The 26288-nt window shown below is 29.8% G+C and overlaps 2 protein-coding genes across 2 annotated transcripts; one reads left to right on the top strand and one right to left on the bottom strand.

Annotated features, from left to right (window-relative positions):
* Positions 1-7016: 7016 nt before the first annotated feature.
* LOC107163781 (cytochrome P450 4C1-like) lies at positions 7017-24557 on the top strand. The gene is made up of 13 exons (XM_089218303.1): positions 7017-7174; positions 7248-7455; positions 7526-7635; positions 8053-8143; positions 8266-8454; positions 8535-8607; positions 8767-8893; positions 22117-22201; positions 22329-22435; positions 22524-22592; positions 23397-23565; positions 23628-23813; positions 23900-24557. Exons 2-13 carry the CDS (start codon positions 7293-7295, stop codon positions 24082-24084), a joined length of 1554 nt encoding a protein of 517 aa, XP_089074429.1. The 5' UTR covers positions 7017-7174; positions 7248-7292; the 3' UTR covers positions 24085-24557.
* Positions 15591-16979, bottom strand: LOC149058659 (uncharacterized). The gene has a single exon (XM_089218304.1). The coding sequence runs from the start codon at positions 16740-16742 to the stop codon at positions 15597-15599; it is 1146 nt and encodes a 381-aa protein (XP_089074430.1). The 5' UTR covers positions 16743-16979; the 3' UTR covers positions 15591-15596.
* Positions 24558-26288: the final 1731 nt, after the last annotated feature.

Genomic DNA, 26288 nt, shown 5'->3' on the forward strand with positions numbered 1-26288 from the left:
CATTATATATTATATACGTGTTACTGACTGCAGCGTGTTGGTATTTCGAGTCCAAGTATATATGGTATTTTACACGTGGCAGGGAACACCACACTATAGCACCATCATTAATAAGGCAATTTTATTGTCCTGTCACACTGTGAGCACACAATACAGTAATAGTATCCTACGCGCGCGCTTTTATATTTGATGTTGTAATGCTCCTTTTTTCTTCATTATTATTATTATTTTTTTTTTTTATATATCAAGATTCCGAAAAACCCTCTGACAATAAATCGGTTTTACTGAACGCAAGCCGCCCGTTCGTGTTAGAAGTTATTTTACTCGAAAACGCGTCATCTGACCCAGAGACCGCGTCGTACGACGTACCTATACCTATATAATATTATATTATTATCGTACGCACCTCTTGCGTTGTTGGCTTGGGGTGACTATCGTTATTCCGTATTTGTTACAAGACATACTATTACAATAATAATTTTAACGTTTTATCCAGCAAGGCACAACTATTGAAGATTTTTAAATAAATTATTTGTAAACAAAATCCTTTGATGATAAATAGACAATCACGAGACTATAATGTGCGATCAAGTATAATATTATAATTCACATATTATTATGCACGAGACTATAATGAATTTATATTTTTTAATTACCTTTCCACGACGTATATAAACTCGACTGGTAAAAAGTTACGATATCGTACCGGGTGGGGAAAAAAATATATGGCAAATATTATAACAAATATCCCATTGTTTTTGTAAATATTATAAACATCATTGAACAAAATGTAATGCCATAATGCTATAAATGTCTTTATATGACGATGATAATATAATATTATAACAGCAATTTCCTGTAGACAGTATATTGATTTAATTGAATTGCTGTAGCAATATGCAATGCACTCTCTTCTCGTTGTACGTATATACGTCGTTCAATTAAAACTAATAACTTGAACGAGTGCATTTAGATAGGAGTCTATTTTATAGATAGATATTTCGACTACTTATTGTGTACACTGACAAAAAAAAAAAAATTAAAAATTAAAAAACACATATCATTGTAAAATCAATAGGCACATTCATGATTCGTCGTTCTGCTTAGAATCTAAAATCAATCTATATAGATTAAAACAAAATGTAGCATACTGTTTGATATTTTATCATTGCACTATATACAAAAACATATCTATGATTCCTCAATTTTCTTTTCAAAGGAAAAATATATGCCTTACAAATTTAGTTAGTTTGGTTTTAAATGTTTCCATTGTGGTAAGTAAATTCGAGTTTTTATTTAACCTGCCGGCTGCGTGTTAAAAATATGTTGGATGTCCCTAATACTTAATATGCGTATAACTATGATATTGAACACATTAAGATGCATATTAGTATACAAAATACTTTTACTTTAACAATGTTTCGCTTTGAAAAAAAAAGATTTATATTATGTTTTATGACATAATTGTATAATTGGAGTACAAACGGTTCGGTGGTATATATAAAATGTATATGTGTACACTGTACACCCACAACACAAAATATGGAAATGTCTTTACCGTATCTAAATATGTATGGGAGAAGACTAGGATGAATAATAAGAATAACGATATTATACTTAATAAAATTATGTTAATATTGCAGATAACCACATTGCCCCGTCTTAAATGGGGCTTATTGTTGGTTGAAAAATAAAACTAAACACTTTCTTGTGACTTATTGCCTTAGTGGGTAATATTTGGGATTTAAATATTGTAAACTTTATAATATTCAAAATACATTAAATCCATTAACATTTTTATTTTACATTCGGAGTAATTTTGATAACTAAAAAAATTACTAATCTAATATACAAAATATCTCACCTCTTACACTAGTTTTTATGAAAACTTCTTTTACTAAACAAGTAAATAAGGGCTGATCACTATTTAAAAACTTAAAAATGCATATACGTAATTTACATAATATATGTATAAAAAATGTATAAGCTTACAATTAAAAGTATTAGTGCAGTCTCGCTCTTGTGACAATATAGAATCAATTTGGTAATAAGTTGTAACGATCTAAGATGAATATGCTAAATATTTATTATATTGATATTGTACACTATGAATAATCGAAAGACAAAATATTTATTGTCTACATACTTTTTAAAAATGCTATTTCATAAATCAATCGTTAAATAGAACTGTGTAGGTATAACTTAATACATCATATGTCGATTCTAAGTAGTATTAATACACTAAGCGATAATAGGTAGGTACATAATATATCATACAAATATCACAAGTGAAAAAATGTACACGGATGCTTCCAAAAGCCAAGACGGTGTCGGCGCTGCAGTCATTTGAAATGACGCGGAATTCTTATATAAACTTCCTAACTCTTGCTCAGTTTTCACAGCCGAATCAATAGCCATTTTAAAAGCACTCGAGATAATATCCGATCATCACCTACAAGACACCATTATCTTCACAGACTCCCTTAGTGCGATCAACAACATAAAAAACACATATAATCCTTCAGACATTGGCCTTCATATCCAGAACAAAATCTACACCTTACAATACCACAATAACATCAAAATCAAACTCTTTTGGATCCCTGGACATTCCAACATAAAAGAAAATGAACTCGCTGATCTCGCAGCCAAAAATGCTATCACGTCACCTCTATCATCGTCCATAAACATCTCTTCTTCCAGTGACATACGAATACTTATAATAAAGGAATGTCAACAAAGATGGCATCAAAAGTGGACATCTCATTACACAAAATTAAACCACATAAAACATAACACTGACAGTTGGACATTTCCCTTCGAAATCCTTAGAAAATTCGAGGTAATAATAAACCAGACTGAGAATAGGACACACAAAAATCTCCCACAGTTTTCTAATGTCCAGGGAAGAGCCTCCAATATGCACAACCTGCGGTTTTCAAGTAACCATTAAACACATCCTCACCGATTGCCGAACATATTTTAGTACCCGTACAAGCTTCAACCTGCCCGAATCACCACTTTCAGAAATATTAAACAACAATCCTCAATCCATTACCAACATCATACAATTCATCACAGCCGCCAATCTTCTAACCAAAATTTAGTATAATTTAGATATAGATATAATTCATGTAATTTTTTTTTATATATATTTCTCACTTTTAAACCCAATGGCCCATGTTGCCGAGGGTATTATTATTAAAAAAAAAAAAAAAAAATATATCATACACATACAGTGCAATGTCCAATATATGTATACACTATACTATAGGTATAAAATATGTAAATAATATAATTTATGTACTCCATAGTTTTTCATTATTTTAAGTTTTTTATTATAAAAGTAGATTATGTATATATAACTGCATTTTTATACGTAATTATTATATTATATGTGCACAAGGCACAACGCGTTGAATGACAGCTAAGAAACATATCAACGGTGCCTTAAATAATGATGATGTATAATGAAGTGTACATATTTTAACGACTTGGTTCATTTATAAAGAGTGCCTTTATTATAATATTAAGCAATAACGTACACGTTAAACGATGGCGGGAAAGTTAACTGTTAAAATTTAACCAGTAAGTTGAAAAAACACTATATATCGATACGTTAGAAGTTACTACGGAAAAAAAATATTCATTTAACTCAGTTTTAAAAAAAGTTAATCTAAAAAATCTAAAAAAAAAATGTATGTGGATCACATGAAGAGCGAATGCGTTTTTTCTAATTTCTTAAACCATAATAAACAATGTTATTGAAATTTTATCGTAATGTACAGTGTATAATATACCTATTTTACTTATATGATTATCAAATATATAAATAATATACATCTCAATTCATAATTTAATAAATATTAGGTAATTTTTTTTTATTAAAAAGCAATTTAACAATATGTGACAGTATGGCTATCAAATCTACTAAAATATGTGTCTATAAACATATTGAGAAAAATAACAGAAATGTTATTATTTTATTATTATTATTACTCGTTCTATAATATTGGATTATATTAATAATTTTGATTATAATATTGATATTCACATATAAAACTATGATAACTAAAAATTTTAAATAATTCTTCGATACATTAGTTTATTTTTAAATTAACTAAGAAAAGCTCAGTTATTTCAATCGTCAATTAGCCTAGTCAAATTCAGAAGTTGATTAGAAAATTAACTATATCTAGTTAATACTTAAATTTGATGTCATAATATTATGTATGTGGTACTGTGGTAAATTGATGAATTGTTCTTATAAATAATGTCTGTAAGAATGGGGACGAAAAACAACTCAAAAACTAAATGAACATCACAAATAAAATAATAAAGGGTCTCGTGGCTAACAAGATACGTTATAGGTACGAGATGATGGATTTTTACACCAAGTCCAGTTCTCGAGCGCGTTAGACGATTAGCCCGCAGGCCCTCGCGTAAGACTTATATACTATAATAATAGACAAATTATTCGTTATTTAATATTACATACCTAAGGTGGGCGTGTACTCGAATGACGAAACGGCTTGATAGGTATATGTTTGCGTACATATGATATTGTATAGTATCGTACTTAAAATAACAGTCAATAAAAAATGTATACTTATTGTTAGATTGAATGTAGTAAGATGTTGTCGCCTAATCAATACACTTTTTTTTCCATTATTTTATCGATGTAATCACGGCCGAGGAACGTAAACTAGTGTAACGACTTAATGACCTCGTGTCAAAGACTATTAATATTATATAATAATAATGATAATTACTCTGGCCGAAATACACTGACATAAACAGAAAAAATGAAGTGATTCTTAATCGACTCAGAATCGGTCACACGAAACTGACACACGGACATCTTATGGCAAAGACAGATCCACCCCTTTGCCCAACATGCAATACAAACTACTCCATCAAACATATCATCATCCACTGCCCAAACTTCAACGAAGCTAGAAAAGATTTCAACATCCCAGACAACCTGTACGAAGCAATTGGTCCATTTTCAAACTTTCATAGCATAATTTTATACTTTAAAAAAATAGAATTGTACAATAGCATATAATCATTTAATGTAGAAATTAACACATGTAAGCTAATAACCTATGTAGTTGATGCTTAACCAATAAAAAAAAAAAAAAAAAAAAAAAATAATGATAATATTGTGTGTGCATACTTTATGGTGTGCTACTTATACATTATTATACCAATATCTATACGATGTGTCTAGGGCTTGAATCACGACTATTGACGGGAAACTGTGGAGTAACCTGCACACACATAATATTTATAAAATATAGTTCCCGCTCAACACACATAAAATAATTTTTTTATGGTCATTCAATTTTATGGAATAATGTTTAATATATTACACATATTATCATGTTACACGCGGTTAATAAATATTGTTTTCTTATATTACCTAGTTTTAATATGGTAATACCTAATACCTAATCAATTTGCATAATATTTTGTTATAAATACTAAACTATACATTTAATTGAGACATTCTATGTAATCCTATGCAATAAAAATGTAATATTGTATGAATATATTATAAAATAATATGTTTTGAAAATTTAATTTATTTTATGCGTTTCCTTAATAAAACAATTATGGTTATACGGCGTTTCGGATAGGCAATTTAGCTATAAACACTGACATAAATTCACTACTCTATGAGACCGATCGATCAATTGTTTTTTTTTTTTGAAGAAGAAGTTTAAATAAAATATAAAAAGCACGATTATTATCAAATTATATGAACACTAGTTAATAAGAGTTATTATTATTTCTAATAATTATTAATTAATCTGCAATTAGATAACCATATTTTAAGGAGAAAAATATAGGCAAATTAATATAATTCTATTTTATTGACCTTTCAGTTAATGATTAACTATATTATATTGAATATCATAATTGTGTGTAGGTTTAGTTCAATTGAAAATTTTTTTTTTAATTGTTTATAAATAGCGCAATATACCTTCATAAACTTTTTAACAGTAGGTAATGCATTCAAATTTAACGATTAAATTATGTTCTATAATACAACAACACATTTTTTTAATAATTTTTTTATTGTGAATAATAAGCAGAAATATTTTTACAAGTTATTATATTTAATTATAATTATATACATTAATTAATGGTTTTTAAATTGAAGTGAGCGCTCCATCAAAATATACCACAGGCCAACACCCCTGATTTGGATCAATAAAAGAAAAATTATTAAAAATGTCAAGTTCAAAAGTTTAATCAAAACATATTTATTTATCTTCAGCAACAAATGAGTAATACGTATTACACCACTACACCAATAAAGTTAAAATATCCAGGGGGTACGAGAGAAGGGCGAGGACTGAATCCTGTGGGAGAAATCACCTATCCTTGCCTCAACACCTTGGCGTTGTCCCTGTTTGTACGCTTGTAGTACCTATCTGATGATAGCCAATTGTGTCGTCAAATCACTAACCATATTATGCAAATGCAAATTACTAATTTGGGTATACATTATAGTCCCCTCTTCCCTAATAATTGAATACACGTATTATTTGTATCCTAAATGCGCTTAAAATTTGTCTTATAGATATATTTAATATTTTAATGATATAATTACATTTTACATTATTATAAAATAAAATACAAAAGTACAACAAAACATAAGAGCTTAATTAGTTAATTATAGTACATTTTTACTCCTTTAAAAAAATAAAAATAAAATAATAATGTTTATTAAATATTATTCCAAGGTAAGCAGGATTTTAATGAAAATCGTTATGCAATTTAAATCATTTTTTGCGTAATATAAACTATAAATATTGAAATAATTAGGAAGTATTTAAATTTAAATACGTCTGTTATATTGTAGCCTGTAGGTGTGTATAATATCCCTACTTTAAAGCATTAATGCATTGTTATATTATGGGATTAAATGTATACAGACAAAATATATAAAAATCTGATGCCAGTGAATAAAAACCATTAGTTATTTTTGTTGCATTCAGCTATTGAATACAAAATAGGTGAAGTAATGAAATAAATATTAGTGAAAAAACTTTAATGAATATAAATATTAATAAATAATAGTATAAAAATATAATTTAAAAATATTAATTCAGATTATTAATCACTGTAAAGAGTTGATTTTCATTTTTAATTAAGATCAAAGGTATGAAATCAAGATTTAATGTATTGAATAATATATTATAATATTGTGTTATATTATATATATGTTTATACAGAAGAATCGTCGTTTATACAGCCGGTCAGCGGATTTAAATTTTAAAATGATTGAATTCATTGGTTACCTAATTATTGTTGTATTTGTGGTGATTTGGTATTACATCAAATGGAATAACAGGCATTTCGAAAAATTGGCAGCTAAAATGCAGGGACCTCCATCATATCCAATCATTGGAATAGGATATAAATTTTTGGGATCATCAGAACGTAATGAAAACAACAACATTTTATAAACAAATTCACTATACTTCCATATATGTTTTTTTATGTTCTTCAGAGACCATGAGCAAAATATTTGAACTTTTGAAAGAATATAACCCAGGGCCATTTAAAGTATGGTTAGGACCATATTTTGGAGTTGTCATCGCTAAACCAGAAGACTTAAAAGTAAATACTTTTTTAAAACAATAAAAATAGTATAATGGTCTTATGTTATCGAAATTAAACAACTTATTTACAGGAAGTTTAATATAATATTTGTACTTTGTACTTAGGTTAATAATACAATGTAATGCAATTAGACGGATAAGTTTCGCGTAGTTTGAACTCAAAATATATTTATTTTTATTAAAACATAGAGAAAAATTATTTTTAAAAATTTATAATTCACTGATTAAATTATTAAATTGTAATTATGTATAAGAAAAAAAAAATTATAATTTAAAATATTCCTTTTTAGTATCACCATGTATAAGTTATATAAAGAACATAAATTAGTTTGTTTACTTTTCGACTTTATAACATTTCCGTTTTTAAAATATTAATTACTTAAAAAAATTATTAATGCATTAATTCGTTTTTGAGATTGTTTTAAACAGTTCAAAAGCTTTTCATAAAGGCCGTATGTATGATTTTTTCAAGAATATTATGGGTGAAGGTTTGTTTACTGCACCAGGTAAGTTCTGTACAATAATATAAATGTTATGCATTTGTACAAAATATAAATAAAATCATTCGTAGTGGATATAAGGAGATTTTTACGATGAAATATTACAATATAATATAAAACAATTATAGTTGACAAATGGCGAAGACATCGTCGCATAATCAATCCCGCTTTTAATGCCAAGCTTTTCAAACAGTTTTTCCCTTCTTTTAACGAAAAAAACAAAATTCTTATCAGGAATATTACGAAGGAAATGAACAAAACAGAAGCTTTCGATCTTTGGGATTATATTGCACCGTTTTCACTTGATTCTATTTGTCGTAAGTATATAACATTTCAATGTTTGATATTTGTGATAATTGTCTATAGTTACTAAAGGATATTTTATCATTTTCCGTAGAAAACGCCGTGGGTTACAATCTTGACATACAATCAAACAATAAAGAATGTGAATTTAGCAAAGCAATTAAAACGTAATACTAAGTAAAAAGTCCCGAGGATTTGTATAATAATAATTTATTTATTATATATATATAAAATAATGTTTTTTATACTGAATATTTAATTTGCATTTTTCTTGTGGTAGGCACCTGAAATGCATAAATTTTAACCACGTTGATTTGTTTGTATAGAGGAATGGAATTAAACGCAATTCGTGTATACAAATCATGGTTATATCCAGAAATCATGTTTTCGCTTTATTTAAAACTCATTGGACAACAAAAATTTTTCGAAATAGTGAAAAAATTTCCATCACAGGTATGTTTTTTATATATAAACATTTTCAATGACTTTGTCTTTGTTTTCATTATGCATCGCTATAACCATTGTGCATAACTTAAAAAACAATACGATGTAATAGTTACGTTTGTTTTGTAGACTTTTATACTTGTGTTTGTTTTATAAGTAAAGTAAGAAATTGGTTATTTTAAAAAGTACATTGAGATAGTAAAGTGTGTTGTATAATATAATTCATTGATTTTCAGAAACAGACATCAAAGTAAAAAATAAAAAAACATGGAACAAAGAACTATATTATTAATATTCATTAGCACTTAGTTAATACGAAATTATATATTATATGAAAATGTTTTTATACGCAAATATTTAAACGAAATTTTTCGTAAAATATATCTTAATTTTTTTCTTATAATGTTTTCCATATTTACAGAACTTATACAAACTGAAAAATCAGAAATAAAAATATTTTATAACTTATGAATAATAAATAGGTTTTATAAAAATTATTCACGACCTTGTTGCCACTTAATATCCAATATATAGAATATATTATTTTTTATATGTAAATATTAAAACGAAATTATTCTTAAATATTTTACATTCTTAATTTTTTCCTGATAGTATGAAAACGTATTTTTATTTTTGACCGATGCTGCACCTTATATGGTTAAAGCCGGTAGTATTTTGACAGCATTTTACCCTAAACTGGTTCATTTGACATGTTTAGTACATAACTTTCTTCGTGTCTCAGAAACAATAAGATGTAATCATTCCGAGGTTGATCAATTATTAATAGCGACCATTAAAAAAATATTTTTAAAAGCGCCAAGTCGTGTTTCAAAATTTAAAGAAATGTATCCAAATCTTAATTTACCTCCTGGACCTATTATAACAAAATGGGGTACGTGGCTTGAAGCCGACCAATACTATTGTGATCATTTTGACAAAATAAAAAAGGTTATTTTAAATTTCGATACTGAGAATATCAATTTAAAAAATAACAAATTTTTGTTTTTTGATTCAGACAATTAACAATTGGAAACTAAAAACATGTCTTTGATAGAAAGTATTAGCATTGTAGAAAAATCAGCAGATAAATTAGAAAAAACTCAAGGGTGCATGGGAGAAATCGTCAAAAACAAATTTGCCGATATCATTGGAAAAAATTATCAGAGATATTTTAATTGGTAAAAATCAACAGGGCTCTTTGGACATTGAATTCAATCCTTCTGATATAGTGAACATGAATTACGCCACAATCACATCTGTTGACGTAGAACGGTCGTTTTCAATATAAGAGTATTCTCCGACCAAATCGTTGACCAAATATTTTTGACAAAATACGTAAAAATCACGAAAATTCACAGATTATTTTAAGCTAGAAATTCATAAAAAATTTTCTTTTTAACTCTAAGATTTAAAAATTTAATACAAGATTCCTTACAAATTTTTCAATCTTTATCACAAATAAAAAGTCCACCGGAAATTTAAATTAAAGTTTTATGAGCATTTGAAATTTAAATTTTTACAACATTGTATTTTCACTTTTAGCGATTTCCTTATTTTGATGTAACTTTAAAACAAACGACCGCAGATACTTGAAATTTTGGCTGAATGTTTATATAGGCATTTAATATATTTGATAAAATTTTCAAAACATTTAGATTTGTTTTGAGCTGTTTACTGACATTTTAATTTTTCAACTTTTTTTGTTTTTTTTTCTATAAATATCGATAAAAATGTATTTCTTCGGTAGAAAAGCTTGAAAATTTAATAAAAGGCTTCTAACACATTTTAACAATATGATACGGTGTGGTGAGTTTAAGTACCAACCGTTCTTTGTAGAAATAAATATACCTTGGTTTTAGGATTTAATGGCTGGTCTTTTATTTAATCAAGTAATATATTATTTAATATTTGTACAATATCTGGGAGGAGTGAGATTCACGGATGCGTCAGTCAGACTTACACAAGCGGACTGACGCGGTGAGAGCTCGTGTTCGACCGACGATGTTATCGTTCGGTCCTATCACATATAATGGGTGTGAGATAATTATATTATATAGAGTTATAAGATATGGGAAGGAGTCCTCCACCAGTAGCGCGTAGCTTGTACAAGCGGCTACTACTTGATGGAAAGGAGCTCGGGTCGACGGTACTTTAGCAAGTGGTCGGTAAGGGAGAGAACGGGATCGATGACAGCAATCGCGTATATAATGTTGTATGACGTTCGGTCCGGTGGTTTCACTTGTCGTCCCGGATACTCAACGTCGTCGAATTTGTTGCTGCCGGTTCGATGGTCTTCGTTCTCCGACTATTATTGGTCGGCTGATTCTGGTCACGCTGCGTTCGCTTCGCCTCGACGCTGATCTGCTCGGCGATCTGAACTTGAGCTGTAGAGTCGGTGTAGGTTGTTCTTCTGGTCTCTAGTCGTCGGTGTAGTAAGTTCTTGATGACTTGTTGACGATTAGAGATGAAGTTGAAGAGTGAAGAGTTTCTGAAATCTACTGGTATATATACCCATTTGGATCGGTAAAGTTGTTGCTGATTGTTTGTAGATTGTTGGTATGACGAGTCATCATCGTATCGTTGCCTGGTGGCTGTTACTAGCTCAGTGCGGTTTTTCCTCGTCATACCGTTGAAACTTTACTATGTAAAACCTGCCTTTTAGAACTGCGTTTAATATGTGTTGCATGTGGTTTTTAGTTGTTAGTGGTCCTGAAAAGGACCGTTTTATGTCGTACTCCGTTACAACTTCCCCCCCGGATTCGTGCCCGGGTGGTGTAGCCATCGTGCACTAATTCTTAAAGGACTGTTTACGGCGTATGGATGCCCTGAATAATGCTGTACGTAATTCATTGTTAGACAAGTACCACAACGGCGTTTTTGTAGATACTGTTTTTTGTTTCTTTCTCGGTGGTTCATATTTCGCTAGCATTTCTTTGACGTAGTTAAATGCTACTGACAAGTTGACATTTTGTTGCTCAAATGGTATGTATCTGTGCACTGATTCCTCTGTTATCATTCTAAAGTCTATTGGTTTGTTCCAATTGTCGATCTGTATGTGTCTGGCCGAGTTTACCTCTGTCACCCACTGTATTATCGACAAGTGTTTTTTCTTGTTTTGTTGTTTTTCATCTTCTTCGGCTAATCTTTTGTCCGTCCTCACTGCTTTTACTGATGCTAAAGCAGTTAAATTTTCTTTGTTCTCTTCAATCAGTTTTCGTCGATTTTCTGCGGCTATTTTCTTGGCCGTGTTTCTTTCTGACAGTATTCGCTCCATGGTGTCTCGTGTCTGTCGATGAATTGTACTGTCTAGTTTTTGTCCTGTTATAAATAGTGTTTTTTGTATCTTTATTAGCTCTCTGATAGGTTGTTTTATTGACTGGTTGTTCTGTCCTTCTGATTGGATGACTAGCAACCGTTGTTTACTAGTCAGTACGGCGTTTGTTATAAGTACTTGTTCGGTGGTTGGATATACGGTCGTATTTCCACCACATTTATTAATTCTGTTTTGCCAGTTCTATTATTGCGTAATTCTACTGTGTTACTGCTGATGATTTTTGTAATTGTGTGTGGTCCGTTAAATATATGAAATAATTTTTTTATTTCATTGTTTTGGGCGTTTGACAGCTCATGTGTTTTTGTTAGTACTTGTTGTCCAACCGTGTATTTGATTTTTTCTGTTTTATTTTTTGCTTCATATTTATTTGCCTTGTTTCTTATCCTGCTTGCCACCAGTTGGATTACCTCTTGTTTACCCTTTTTTGGTGGCTGCTCTGGGAATTTGATTAATTTTTTATTGGTTGGTTTGGTATTTCGTTTTTAATTATCTCCCATGGTGTTAATTCTGTAACTTCTGACCTTAACTTATTCATCCACTCCTCTATTTGATCGAGTTTGTTCGGCCATTTTGTATGTTGGTCATGGCAGTAGGTCCGTAATAATCGGCCAATCTCCCGGTTGTATCGTTCCACCGGGTTTGATTGTGGGTGGTATTTAGTCGAATGTTTTTTCTCGATCCCTAGTTCTTGTAGTTTTTTTTTCCAGCTTGTAGCGGTGAACTGTGTTCCGTTGTCCGTAAGAATCGACTTCGGTTTACCCGTGTTTGGTATGTAGTCGTTTTCGATTCTGTTGATGATTGCTTTCGTAGTGGCTTTTTTCAACGCATACAATCTTATAAATTTGGAGAATGTGTCTAGGATCGCCAAGATGTAGTGTGTCCCGCCGCGTCCTGTGGGGAGAGGACCCATCAAGTCGATCGACACAGTTTCGAATGGTTCTGTTGGTTTGTGTGATGTGTGTTGTCCTTTTGCGTTAAAGTTTATGGGTTTACATCTCTGACAGGTGTCACAGGATCTGGTTATTTGAGCGGTTATTTTATGCATGTTTTTGAAAATGCATGTTTCTCTTAACGTGTGGTATGTTTTATACCTACCTGGGTGTCCCATGATCTCATGAGTTTCCTGTGTAAGCTTTGTTGCTATTTGCAATGGTACTACTACCCTCCAGTTGTCCGTTGGTTTGTTTTTTGAAAATATTATACCATCTTTTTTTGTTAGATGTGTGTTAGTTGTACTGTATTTTTTCATTATATGAGGGTCGTTTTCTTGCCATTTTCCTATTTCTAAGATCATTTCTTTTAACTCAGTGCTATACTTTTGTGTCTCAATCTTGTTTATTGATATTTTCTTTTCTTGACGGTCGTCGTCCGTTCTGGGGTATCTTGTTAGAGTATCTGCCACAATATTTTGTTTCCCTGGAATGTGCCGAATTTCTAACTGATATTCCTGTAGCGCCAAAGTCCATCTGGTTAGTCTTCCGTTGGTGAGTCTGCAGTTTCTAATGAACGTTAGTGCATGGTGGTCAGTAAGTATTATTACCTTGTGGCCAATCAAATATTGTCTGAACTTTTGGCAACAATATACTAATGCCAATGCCTCGATTTCCGTGGTCGTGTATCTGGTTTCTGCTGTTCTTAAGGTTCTGCTTGCAAATCCCAGTGTTGCATGCTCATTCCCGGGTAGTATTTGGTATAACTCCCCCCCTATTGCTGTGTTTGATGCGTCCGTGTTCATATACAAAGGTTCTGTAAAGTCGGGATATGCTATTATCACCTCATTTATGAATACTTGTTTCGACTTTTTGAACGCCTCCTCGTGTTTTTCTTCCCACTTCCATGTGCTGTCTTTTTTTGTTAGTTCGATAAGTGGTTTTATTATATTCGCGAATTTGTCAATGTATCGTCTATAGAAGTTTATAAATCCTAAGTACCTTTGTACTTCTTTTGCTCTGGTTGGTGTTTTAAATTTTCTGATTGTCTCAATTTTTTCCGGGTCCATATGTGTGCCCTTTTCGGATATTATATGTCCTAGGAATTTGACTTCAGTCCGGAAGAATTGGCATTTTTCTAAGTTTACCGTTATGTTATGTAATTTAAATTTGTCTAGTACCGTATATATATGTTCGTAGTGTTCCTCGATGGATTCGGATGTGATCAATATGTCGTCGACATATATTGTTACGAAGGTGTGTAACAGTGGGCCAAGTATGTAGTCCATACACTTCTGAAATTCTGATCCACTTATGTTTAGTCCGAATGGCATGCGTTTGTATGAGTAGTTTCGTCCGTTTACCAAAAATGAACATGGGTCCCGACTCTCCTTGGCTAACGGGATCTGCCAATAACCTGACCGTAGATCGAGTGTGCTTATGAATTTTACCCTACTGAATTTCGCTAATATTGTTTCGATTGCTGTTGGACATTCTCGATCAGGTATAATTTTTTCATTAATTTTACGTGCGTCCAAACAAAGTCTGACTTCTCCGTTTTTTTTAAAAACTGGTACAATTGGAATGGAGTATGGAGATTTGGACCTTTCTATGATCCCTAATCTTATCATCTTTTCTACTTCCGCTTCCACTGCAGCTAGTTTTGCTATCGGTATCGGGTATGGTCGTTGGTTTACTGGTGTTTCGTCTTTTAACTTGATTTTGCACTCGTACCCTTTGGCTTCTCCGGGTGTATCTCTAAAAACGTCGTGGAAACGCTCCAGTAATGTGTCTATTTATTCTTGTTCCTGCGGTTGCATGGTCTTTATTTGTTTGTTTGTTCCTGGTTCTTTGATTGATTTTGTTGAGATGACCCTTAATTGAGATGTCTTTGTTGTCTTCTTTTTTATTGTCAGAGATGTATTTCCGGTAGCTGTGATCAGTGTTATTTTGTTCTGTGTATAATTTATTGTTGCGTTGTTAAGTTCCAAAAAATCACTCCCCAAAATTCCGTTTTCATTCAAATTGTCTACGATGATGAACGGTGTATGAATCGTGACTTCGCCGATCTTTGTTGGTATGAGTATTTGTCTTGTCACTTTTGTCGGTTTCTCACCGACTGCTAAGTGTATACACATTCCGACTAATGGGAGTGTTGGTATATTGTGTATGTCCTGTCGTATCTCATCTTCATACTTGGCGGATATCACACTTACTTCTGCACCCGAATCAACTAGCATTTCGTATTTCTTTTCCTTTATCACGATGTCTACGTAAGGACATCCCTTCAATTCGGGTTGTTGAGTTGCTGTGTCAAAATCGTCTTCGTTTATTAACTCGGTTGTGTCTAGCTCGACCAGGTGCTGTGTTGGATCTTTCCCGTTGTGTTTAGTTTTGTAGTAACTGATTGTGCGGATCTTCGTTGGACTTGGGGTGTTACGTACTGTGGTCAGTCTGATTCCACAGTCCCCTGTTCGTAGTTTTTTTGATCAGTATCCTCTGTGTCGTCTCCTTCTATCTCCTCGTCGTCATTGATTTCTTCAGTCAATGTGATTTGTTTAATGGTTTTCTTGAAATTATTGTTGATCTGTGCTTGTTGTCCGTGTGTCGCCACGTTAGACGTCATATCCGCTCCTTTTTGTGATAAGTTGTTCATTTGACGTGTTGTCGGTGGTTGGTTGTTTAGTTGACTACGTTGTGTTTGTCCGAATCGATTATTGAAAGAGTTTGTGGTTCTTTGTGGTGGTCGACTTCTTTGCACCGTATATTGTTCTTCTTGTTGGTCGCTAGTTGCTTGTTTGCTATACCCATTCTCTAGTTCTCCTAACTTCTCCCATACGTTCAAAAATTTTTTCTCTTGAGTGGTTTGAATGTATGCTTGGATTGCTATTGGGAAGTGTTTCGTAATTAAGTTTATGGCCTGTGTCTCGTCCATTTTTGGCGAGTCCAAGTATTTTAATTCGGCCATCCAGTAATGGAAGTGTTCTTGGAAGTTACTACTAATTGGTTTTTTCCCTGCTTCTGTACATCTGATGAATATGTCCCACTGCTTATCTTCCGAGAAGTAGTGTTTTAGAAATAGTGTTTTAAATGTGTCTTCCGTCGGTGTTGCGTCTTTAATCATGTTGAACCATTTTGCTGCGTTCCCGCGCATACAATTCTCGATAAGAATTATTTTGTCTGCTGGTGTGACCTTCTTATATAACATATACGAGCTTAGGTCTTTCAAAAAATTCTTCGGGTGTTCGTTTGCATTCCCACTAAATGTTGGCATTGTCATTTCGACGGTGTTCGGTTTGGTGTACGATTCCTCTTGTTGTGTGTTTTTTAACGTAATCATTTCTTTTTCACGTTTTGCAGTTTCAATGGTAATTCTTGTATCCGTGTCATTTATCAATTGTCTAATTGCTGATGTTTCTTCTTTCATTTTTATCAGTTCAGATGTTAGTTCACTGATTACTTGTTTATGTCTTTCCTCTTGGGCTTCCATTTTTTCGGTCAATGTTACAATTCTTTCATTTAATCTGATTATCTTCTCGCTAGTTGTCTCGTGTGTTGGGGTTTCTTGCACATTCTTCTTATTTGTTCGCGTCATTATGACTGATTTTGTTGTTCGGTCTTTGTCGTGGATTCTGAGTTACTAGTTGGGCGCCAGTTGATACGGTGTGGTAAGTTTAAGTACCAACCGTTCTTTGTAGAAATAAATATACCTTGGTTTTAGGATTTAATGGCTGGTCTTTTATTTAATCAAGTAATATATTATTTAATATTTGTACAATATCTGGGAGGAGTGAGATTCACGGATGCGTCAGTCAGACTTACACAAGCGGACTGACGCGGTGAGAGCTCGCGTTCGACCGACGATGTTATCGTTCGGTCCTATCACATATAATGGGTGTGAGATAATTATATTATATAGAGTTATAAGATATGGGAAGGAGTCCTCCACCAGTAGCGCGTAGCTTGTACAAGCGGCTACTACTTGATGGAAAGGAGCTCGGGTCGACGGTACTTTAGCAAGTGGTCGGTAAGGGAGAGAACGGGATCGATGACAGCAATCGCGTATATAATGTTGTATGACGTTCGGTCCGGTGGTTTCACTTGTCGTCCCGGATACTCAACGTCGTCGAATTTGTTGCTGCCGGTTCGATGGTCTTCGTTCTCCGACTATTATTGGTCGGCTGATTCTGGTCACGCTGCGTTCGCTTCGCCTCGACGCTGATCTGCTCGGCGATCTGAACTTGAGCTGTAGAGTCGGTGTAGGTTGTTCTTCTGGTCTCTAGTCGTCGGTGTAGTAAGTTCTTGATGACTTGTTGACGATTAGAGATGAAGTTGAAGAGTGAAGAGTTTCTGAAATCTACTGGTATATATACCCATTTGGATCGGTAAAGTTGTTGCTGATTGTTTGTAGATTGTTGGTATGACGAGTCATCATCGTATCGTTGCCTGGTGGCTGTTACTAGCTCAGTGCGGTTTTTCCTCGTCATACCGTTGAAACTTTACTATGTAAAACCTGCCTTTTAGAACTGCGTTTAATATGTGTTGCATGTGGTTTTTAGTTGTTAGTGGTCCTGAAAAGGACCGTTTTATGTCGTACTCCGTTACAAATAGCAGTTAAAAAATATTAAAAATACGTTGGCACGATTTTTTTTTTATAAGCATTTAAAGTTCAAATTTTGACTAAATACGTAAAAATTACGGCAATGTTCAAATTATCTTAGATAGAAATTCATAAAAGTTTTTTCTTTTAAATTCTAAGATTTGAAAATTTAATACAAAGCTCCTAACATATTTTTACAATAGAAGTTGAAAATTAAAAGAAATACATTTCCACAATTTTTTTTTATAAGCATTCAAAGTTTGAATTTTGACAACATATTATGTAAAAATCACGAAAATTCGTAAATTATTTTATGCTAGAAATTCATAAAAAAATTTCCTTTTATATCTAAGATTTGAAAATTTAATACATGGCTCATAATATATTTTTACAATAGCAATTGAAAAATAAAATAAATATATAGTCATCCATTTTTTTTATAAGCATTTAAAGTTCAAATTTTGACTAAATACGTAAAACTTACGGCAATGTTCATATTATCTTAGATAGAAATTCATAAAAGTTTTTCTTTTTAATTCTAAGATTTGAAAATTTAATACAAGGCGCCTAACATATTTAAGATTCTGAACGAAGTGATGAATGTATTGATTTTACAATGATGTGTGTTTTTTTTTTTGTTTGGTTTTGTGTTTGTGTAAAGCATAACTAGTCGAAATAATGCTTCAATTTCAAACTTTGTGGGTGGTTTTCGATGTAAAAGTGAATATCCTTGGTGCATTATAGAGTTCAAAAGTAAACATTTTCCAACAGTTTTCAAAAAAATCGAGAAAAACAAAAAAAAAAATGACAGAAAAAGGGGAATTTTTACGCAAAACCAGTTTTCGACCAAATCGATTTTTTTATATGGTTGTAATTCAAAAACTAATCACTGTAAATACTTGACATTTTCACCATATATTTATGTAAGTGATATATATATATACAGTTTAATTTTCAAAATATTTTGACTTTTTTTTAAATATTTAATATTTATAGACAATTGAAATATTCAATATTTCTGAAAATTTTTTTTTGTAGTGTTGATAAAATTTTTTTGGCCCAATCAAAATACTTGAAAATTTAATACAAAGTTCCTCATAATTTATTCTTATAATGATTAAAAAAAATATAAGAATAAGAGGCACAATTTTTTTTATTAGCATTTTAAGTTCAAATTTTGACAAAAATTCGTTAAAACCAAGAATATTATTAATTATTAAGTTTGAGAATAGAAAAAACTGTAGGTAGCAAAAATAGTAGGTGATATGCATACGGTAAACCACTTTTACAAGCTTATTACATCAAACTTTTTGTATAAGTAATATGGAATATTGATGAACTTAATAAAACCAGCCATTATAAACTCCAGTTCGGCCACTATATATTGGTAAATGTTAATAGTATTCATATGTAGATACGTTGGATTATTTGGATTGTGTCATTTTGACTTAAGTGTGGCGTTATAAGTTCTGCAAACTCCATTGCAGATATTTTAAAAATAGTCTTATTATTTCATTATCTACAGGTTAGGTTTTGGTTAATTGCTATTAATAAGGCATGTTTTGTATTAATCACGCGTACGTGATTATGTAAATGCATGTTACTCAGAAGGCAATCAATCACAAGCCTTCCAATATAAATTGGATTATTATTGAAATAAAACACTCATATATTATTTCGTAATTATAAACACATTTCTTCCCCGTTGAACAATAAAAATCCAACAATTCCGTAACAACGACGTAAGAACCCTCATTTTAGATTCTGAGCGGAGCGATGAATGTATTGATTTTACCATGACGTGTGTTTTTTTTTTTTTTTTGTGTCTGTCATCACGTTTTGGGGCAGTAAAAATGCTTCGATTTTTGACTTCAGTACCTCGTTCGATCAGAAAGTGAATCTAGTTGGTACTTTGGGGGGTCAAAAGTGAAAAATTAACTAATTAATTAATATTATTTTAAATAATGATGGATAAACAAACTAAAAATTAAGGGGAAAACGGGAAATTTGACGCACACACTCAGTTTTCGACAAAATCGATTTTGGTTTTTGATGTAACTTTAAAACAAATGACCATAGATACATGTAATTTTCACCTAATGTTTATATAAGTATATTCTATCCACCATGAAATTTTTAAAAAATTTCGACTTAATTTGAACTATTCATAGGCATTTCAAATTTTCGATCATTATTAGTTTTTTTTAAATTAATATCGATAAAAATTTATTTGTTAGGCAGAAAGGCTTGAAAATTTAATACAAGGCTCTTAACATATTGTTACAATAGCAGTTGAAAAATAAAAGAAATTCATAGTCACAATTTTTTTTTATAAGCATTCAAATTTTTAATTTTGACAAAATACGTAAAAATCACAAAAATTCGCAAATTGTTTTAAGCTAGAAATTCATAAAAAAATTTCATTTTAAATCTGAGACATGAAAACTTCATACAAGATTCCTTACTAATTTTTCAATCTTTATCACAAAAAAAATGTCCACCGGAAATTCAAATTAAATTTTTATTAGCATTTGAATTTCAAATATTGACAAAAATTCGTCAAAACCATGAATATTTGCGAATTTTTTTGTAGTTCAAAATTCATGATATTGTTTGTATTTTTATCTAAGGTTATAAAATTCAACAATAAGTTTTCCATAAGTTTTGCTTCAAATAGCCATAGAGAAAATTTGAAGCGTCATTATAGGAAAAATGTTTTGAGCGTTTGAGTTTTAAATTTTTATGAACGTAATGATAACGATTTATCCTCAAACCAGGTATATGTATACCTATGATAATATAAGGTATTATGAATTATGATAACTACATGCAATGTTTTTGGAAAAATTGATTAACCATGCCTTATGCAAAATGCGTCTTAATTGAAAAATAAAATATTTGTTTCAAAATAGAATACATGACAATATTTAAATATAATATATCCTAGACTGACAAATCATCTCCGTTCAGAATCGTTTGTCGTATACAATGATACCTATCATTGCATTCAAATTTAATCCCATCCATTACAGTAACCTACTGTACAGCAGAGCGACATCCACGACTTACCCGCTTTTTTTACAATAGCAGTTGCAAAATAAAAGGAATACATAGTCACAATTTTTTTTTAAGCATTCAAAGTTTGAGTTTTGACAACATATTATGTAAAAATCACGAAAATTCACAAATTATTTTAAGCTAGAAATTCATAAAAAATGTTCCTTTTATAAATAAGATTTGAAAATGTAATACAAGGCTCATAATATATTTTTAGAATAGAAATTGAAAAATAAAAGAAATGCGTAGTCACAATTTTTTTTTACAAGCATTCAAAGTTTGAATTTTGACAACATATTTAAAAATCACGAAAATTCGCAAATTATTTCAAACTAGAAATTCATAAAAAATTTTTTTTTAAATCTAAGATTTGAAAATTTTTAATAACCTATAATATATCCTAGACAGATAAACCGTCTTCGCTCAGAATCGTTTTTCGTATACAATGATATGATATCATTGGATTCAAATTTAATTCCATCCATTACAGTAACCCACTTGTAACCTACTGTACAGCAGAGCGACATCCACAACTTACCCGCCTTTTTTAAATATACATTTCGATAAAAATAATTGCATATTTATGTACATATTTTGATTTTCTTATTACAATAAAGTCCGTTCCCTAGTTATTACATTAATTTATGAAAAAAAATTTTTTTTCTATTTTCAACAAATTCAATCGAGTTTCTTTATAAATTAATGATGGGTTTTTCCATACTTTTTAGATTTTGCATGCTTTATATTCAAAATTATTTTATAATATTTATTTTTTGATAGATTTAAATTGTTCATATCTTTATTCAGTAATAATATTTTATTATTCTTGTAAAAACACTTTTTTGGCCAGTCATTTTAAATTTACAGATGAAACACAAAAATATGAGTTTAAAACAAAAGTACCAACGAGCGAATAATAGTAAATAAATGAAAATAAGTATTTATTTTTTCATAGTAAATCATTGATCTCTTGAAATATATTTATCAAATTGATAATCACAATCAAATACTAGTTTAATTGACAATACTTCAAAACTAAGTACTACAGGAATTAAGACTAGCAATCATTTATAAACTTTTTTAGCAGTTTATTTTGTTTAATTTACGGAAATGTTTAAGATTTAGAATATTATCCGGACAATTTTAGATAATTTTGATTTTAATTAAATATATATGTATAGGCCAAAGAGCATCGTGCAAATTTTTCGAGAATTTCTCACTGTGTTCGATTTTCTCATTTTTATTCTAACATACTACTTATTTTAAGTTTATTACCTTTTAATGAATTCATACTAGAATATTTGTCATTTAGGTGGTAAAGGAAAAAAAAGATGAATTTGCAGACCAAAGAAAAAGAGTTATTAATGTTAAAAAAGATGTTATCAACAATGACGATGGTGAGTTACTCGGGACTGTGAATTTAAAATCATCATTGTTTAACACATTTTTTCAGAACGATATTAAAATCTAAATAACAAAAACGAATTTACTATATAGTTCTGAATAAAAAGTGTTATTGTTTAGAAAACCAATCAAAAATTCTTTTGGACATATTGTTCAAACTGAACGATGAAGATGAAAACTATTCAAACTCCGATATTGAAAGTGAAGTTGTAACTATGATGTATGCGGTAAATATTTGTCATTTTAATTTTTGTATTATCTTCTTGTATGAAACGTATTTTTAATAAAATAAAAATAATACACATTTTATTACAGGGTAGTGATACCAGTGCTATTGTAATCTGTTTTTGTCTTTTGATGTTAGCCATACATCAAGATATCCAAGTATGTACTTATATATATAACATGATATATATTAACAAGCATACAATATAAATACGGAATATTCTTGAAGTAGATTTTTTTTTTTATTGAAAATAGAAACAAAAGACAATCTATACACATAAATTTGTACAATAAGTCATTACGATAACAATTATAATATGACCATAGCGTGAATCACATGATAGGGGAAGACCACCGGTAATAGCCCTTGTATAATTTCTTAATTATTTTAATTATATAGATGCAGTAGGGAGATTGTTTGGCTCTATGTTTGTTGTTTTTTTTTTAGAGTAGTAGGTCGCGATTCAAGTTTCTTTTTAGTCTGCGTGGAGGCTGGTCAGGGATAAGATTTGAGGACATTTTTTGAGTTAAGGGGTTAATATTCTATGGCAATTTTATGTAGTAGGATTTATAATGGCGTTTTGACAGTATATTCACTGTTTCAATTTGTAAGTCGTTATGTAAAGATTGATTCGTTACATACCAAGGAGCACCAGTGACCAGTGATCATACGAAGGGTTATGTTTTGAAATGACTGGATGGGGTGGATGTTTGAAGGTGTTTGGCTGGGCCCAAATTTGAATACCATAGGACCATAGTGGTCTAATAACGGTTTTGTATAAAAGTATTTTTAGTTTGAGTTTCGACTTTATTGAAGTAGATTTGACAGTTTTAAACATTAAATGTTTACAATGACCTGTTTATACTACATTATATTAAACACATAAAAAAATATGGAAATTTAATTAAAATAATGTATTATGTACTTAACTACTTTGTTAGTAAATTTTATTTACATTTTAGGATAAAGTATATGATGAAATTTACAATATATTTGGTGAAGGTGACCAAACTATAACTATGGAAGACACTACAAAACTCGTGTATTTAGAACAAGTGATAAAAGAAACTCTTCGAATGTACCCTGTAGGACCATTATTACTTAGAGAAATTCAAGAGGATCTTAAAATATGTGAGTGAATTTAAAAATGTTTTATCTGTGTATAAAATAATATTTAATTAAATTTATTTAAGTTTCAAGTGATTACGTACTGCCAAAAGGTACAATCTGTGTTTTATGTCCAATAGCCACACATTATAATCCTGATTTGTACCCAAATCCTTGGTTATTTAATCCTGAAAACTTTAGCCCAGAAAATGTTGCTAAACGTCATAGATATAGCTTCATTGCTTTTAGTGGTGGTCCAAGAGGTTGCATAGGTAAAATAATAATTTGAAAAATCATCATGTTTGTATAGTCCACCAATATATTCTAATACTATATTGTATTTAAATTTAAACTATAGGATCCAAATATGCTATGTGGTCGATGAAAGTTACTGTGTCAACGTTTTTACGAAATTTTAGCGTACATTCAGATATGAAATTAACAGATATCAAGTTAAAATTAGGTTTGATGATGAGAAGTGTTCACGGTTATCCAGTTACAATTCGACCAAGAGATAGAAGACCAATATACGAGCATAAGTAAAATCAGAATGGGTAAGGAAAATGCGCGCAATTGTTGGTTAATATGATGACTCATATTTTTTGAACATTTTTGTGTTGGATATCATTTATATTATAATTATAATATTATTATTAATACCTATTAGTGTTTGATGTTTATTGTTAAATACAACAATACAAAACCAGTAATACTACATGGTTTTAAAGGGTAATACGCTGCTATAAGTAATGTGTTTTGTAAGTTTAATTTTTGTATTAAATATTTAAACTAACATAATTATATGCCTTATTAAAAAAAAATGTTCAAATTAATCAAAACAATTAAAAACATTTTTTTCATAATAGTTTACTTTTGATTTCTACATCTGTATTTGATTTTGAATCACCATAATATAGTTTATTGATATTTTAAATTTACTGTTGTAATATTTTCCAATTTTTTACATTTTATCAAACTAAATATTAAATAAATAAAAAATAATCATGTCAGTGTAATTTTGTATTTCTTTTCATCTTAATCATTTAAAACTTTAATTTAATATTAAAAGTTAAAACTAGTACCTGAGAGTAACCTAGTCGCAGACAATTAACTTATAACGTTATAAGTAGTGCTGTAAATTTTCAATCATTCTGAAAATATTGAAAAAATTTTATATAGATTTTTTATTCTTCATATTATTAAAATATTATAGTCAATAGTTAATACTTAATTTGTTAATTATATATTCTGATATTCATACCCAAAAAACTCAATAAATGTTATACAAAAAAAATACTAAATGTTCAAATAACTATTAAAAATCTTTAGAATTTAGAATTGATTAAAGCTTAACTAGGTACATAAATTGTTCAATACCATTTGCATTCTTATATTACATATAGCTATGTCCTACATAATATATATGTATTCATTTATTCACTAAAAAATTACGAAATATGCAATCAAAGTTGTGCTAAAAATTATAAAATATATTAATAAATAATATAAAAAATTATTATAATTCATAAAATATAAATATTTTATTTTATTTAATACAATTTAAAATACATTTTTTAAACTGTCATAGCATTTTATTTACTTTAGATTACATTACTATATGCATTACATCATTAGTGTTACATTGTAGTGCTGAAGTGCTACTATAGTTTTTTTTTTAATAAAATGACAATTGTGACATGCACCATTTTCGAATAAAGTGCCTTTAACGAATTTGATTGTAAAACTTATGTATACAAATTATTGTGGAATTAATTGTATACCTAGTTCGATCATTTAAATTGTTTTTTTTTAAATGTACTGAAAAATATGCATTTTTGTTTTTAAATCACAAAGTATGCAATTAAAATACAAAACCATTAATTATGTAAACATATACAAAATAAAAGTAGGTAGTATTATTTGATTCGGTAGAACATGAATTACATTTGTATCCAGGTAAGCATTAAATACGAAAAATAGAAAAAAAATGCAATTTCATAAGCATTTGAGGCCTACACATAATGTTATGTGTATTTTGATATGTTATTTACATGCTATATTATATTATTATAAAACACAATTTGTAAGTTCAGTATAGTTTTAAAAATGTTTACCCTATTAAATTTTGATTTTTAGGACTTTTAAGTAAACCTAAAGTCCATATTTTTATCTTCTTGATATATTTTGTACCACTTAAGGATTATCCTGTGACGATTCAAACTTATTTTTCAAATTAAAACGCACTTATTTTTACTGTAAATTATTTAATGACTGATTTTCTTGAAAATGTTGATGTGTATAAATCAAAGTATTAATGAGCAGTATTTGAGTTATTAAAATGTTTAAGGATAATAATATTCTTAAATGTGGTATAATATAAATATAAAATAAACGTAAAATTGTTTGTGGTGTTTAATTTAATAAAATATATAATTTTTAAAAATGATTTATATTGATAAATCAATAGTCATTACTTATTCATTAGTAACATTTTCAAATTATCTAAGCCCTCATATCTATTTAACCCATTAACATATACATAATAGTAATAGGTATACTAACCATAATAGACAAAGTTATATACATTTAAAACTACTAGCTCGAATTTTGATTTAGATACATAAAAAAAAAAATTACTTAATGATTAAAATTTAAAAAATGAGGGTTCTTACGTCGTTGTTACGGAATTGTTGGATTTTTATTGTTCAACGGGGAAGAAATGTGTTTATAATTACGAAATAATATAT

This window comes from Diuraphis noxia, unplaced genomic scaffold (assembly GCF_037042655.1).
Source record: "Diuraphis noxia isolate RWA-SAM2 unplaced genomic scaffold, SU_Dnox_SAM2 contig0002, whole genome shotgun sequence".
NCBI classification, from domain to species: domain Eukaryota; kingdom Metazoa; phylum Arthropoda; class Insecta; order Hemiptera; family Aphididae; genus Diuraphis; species Diuraphis noxia.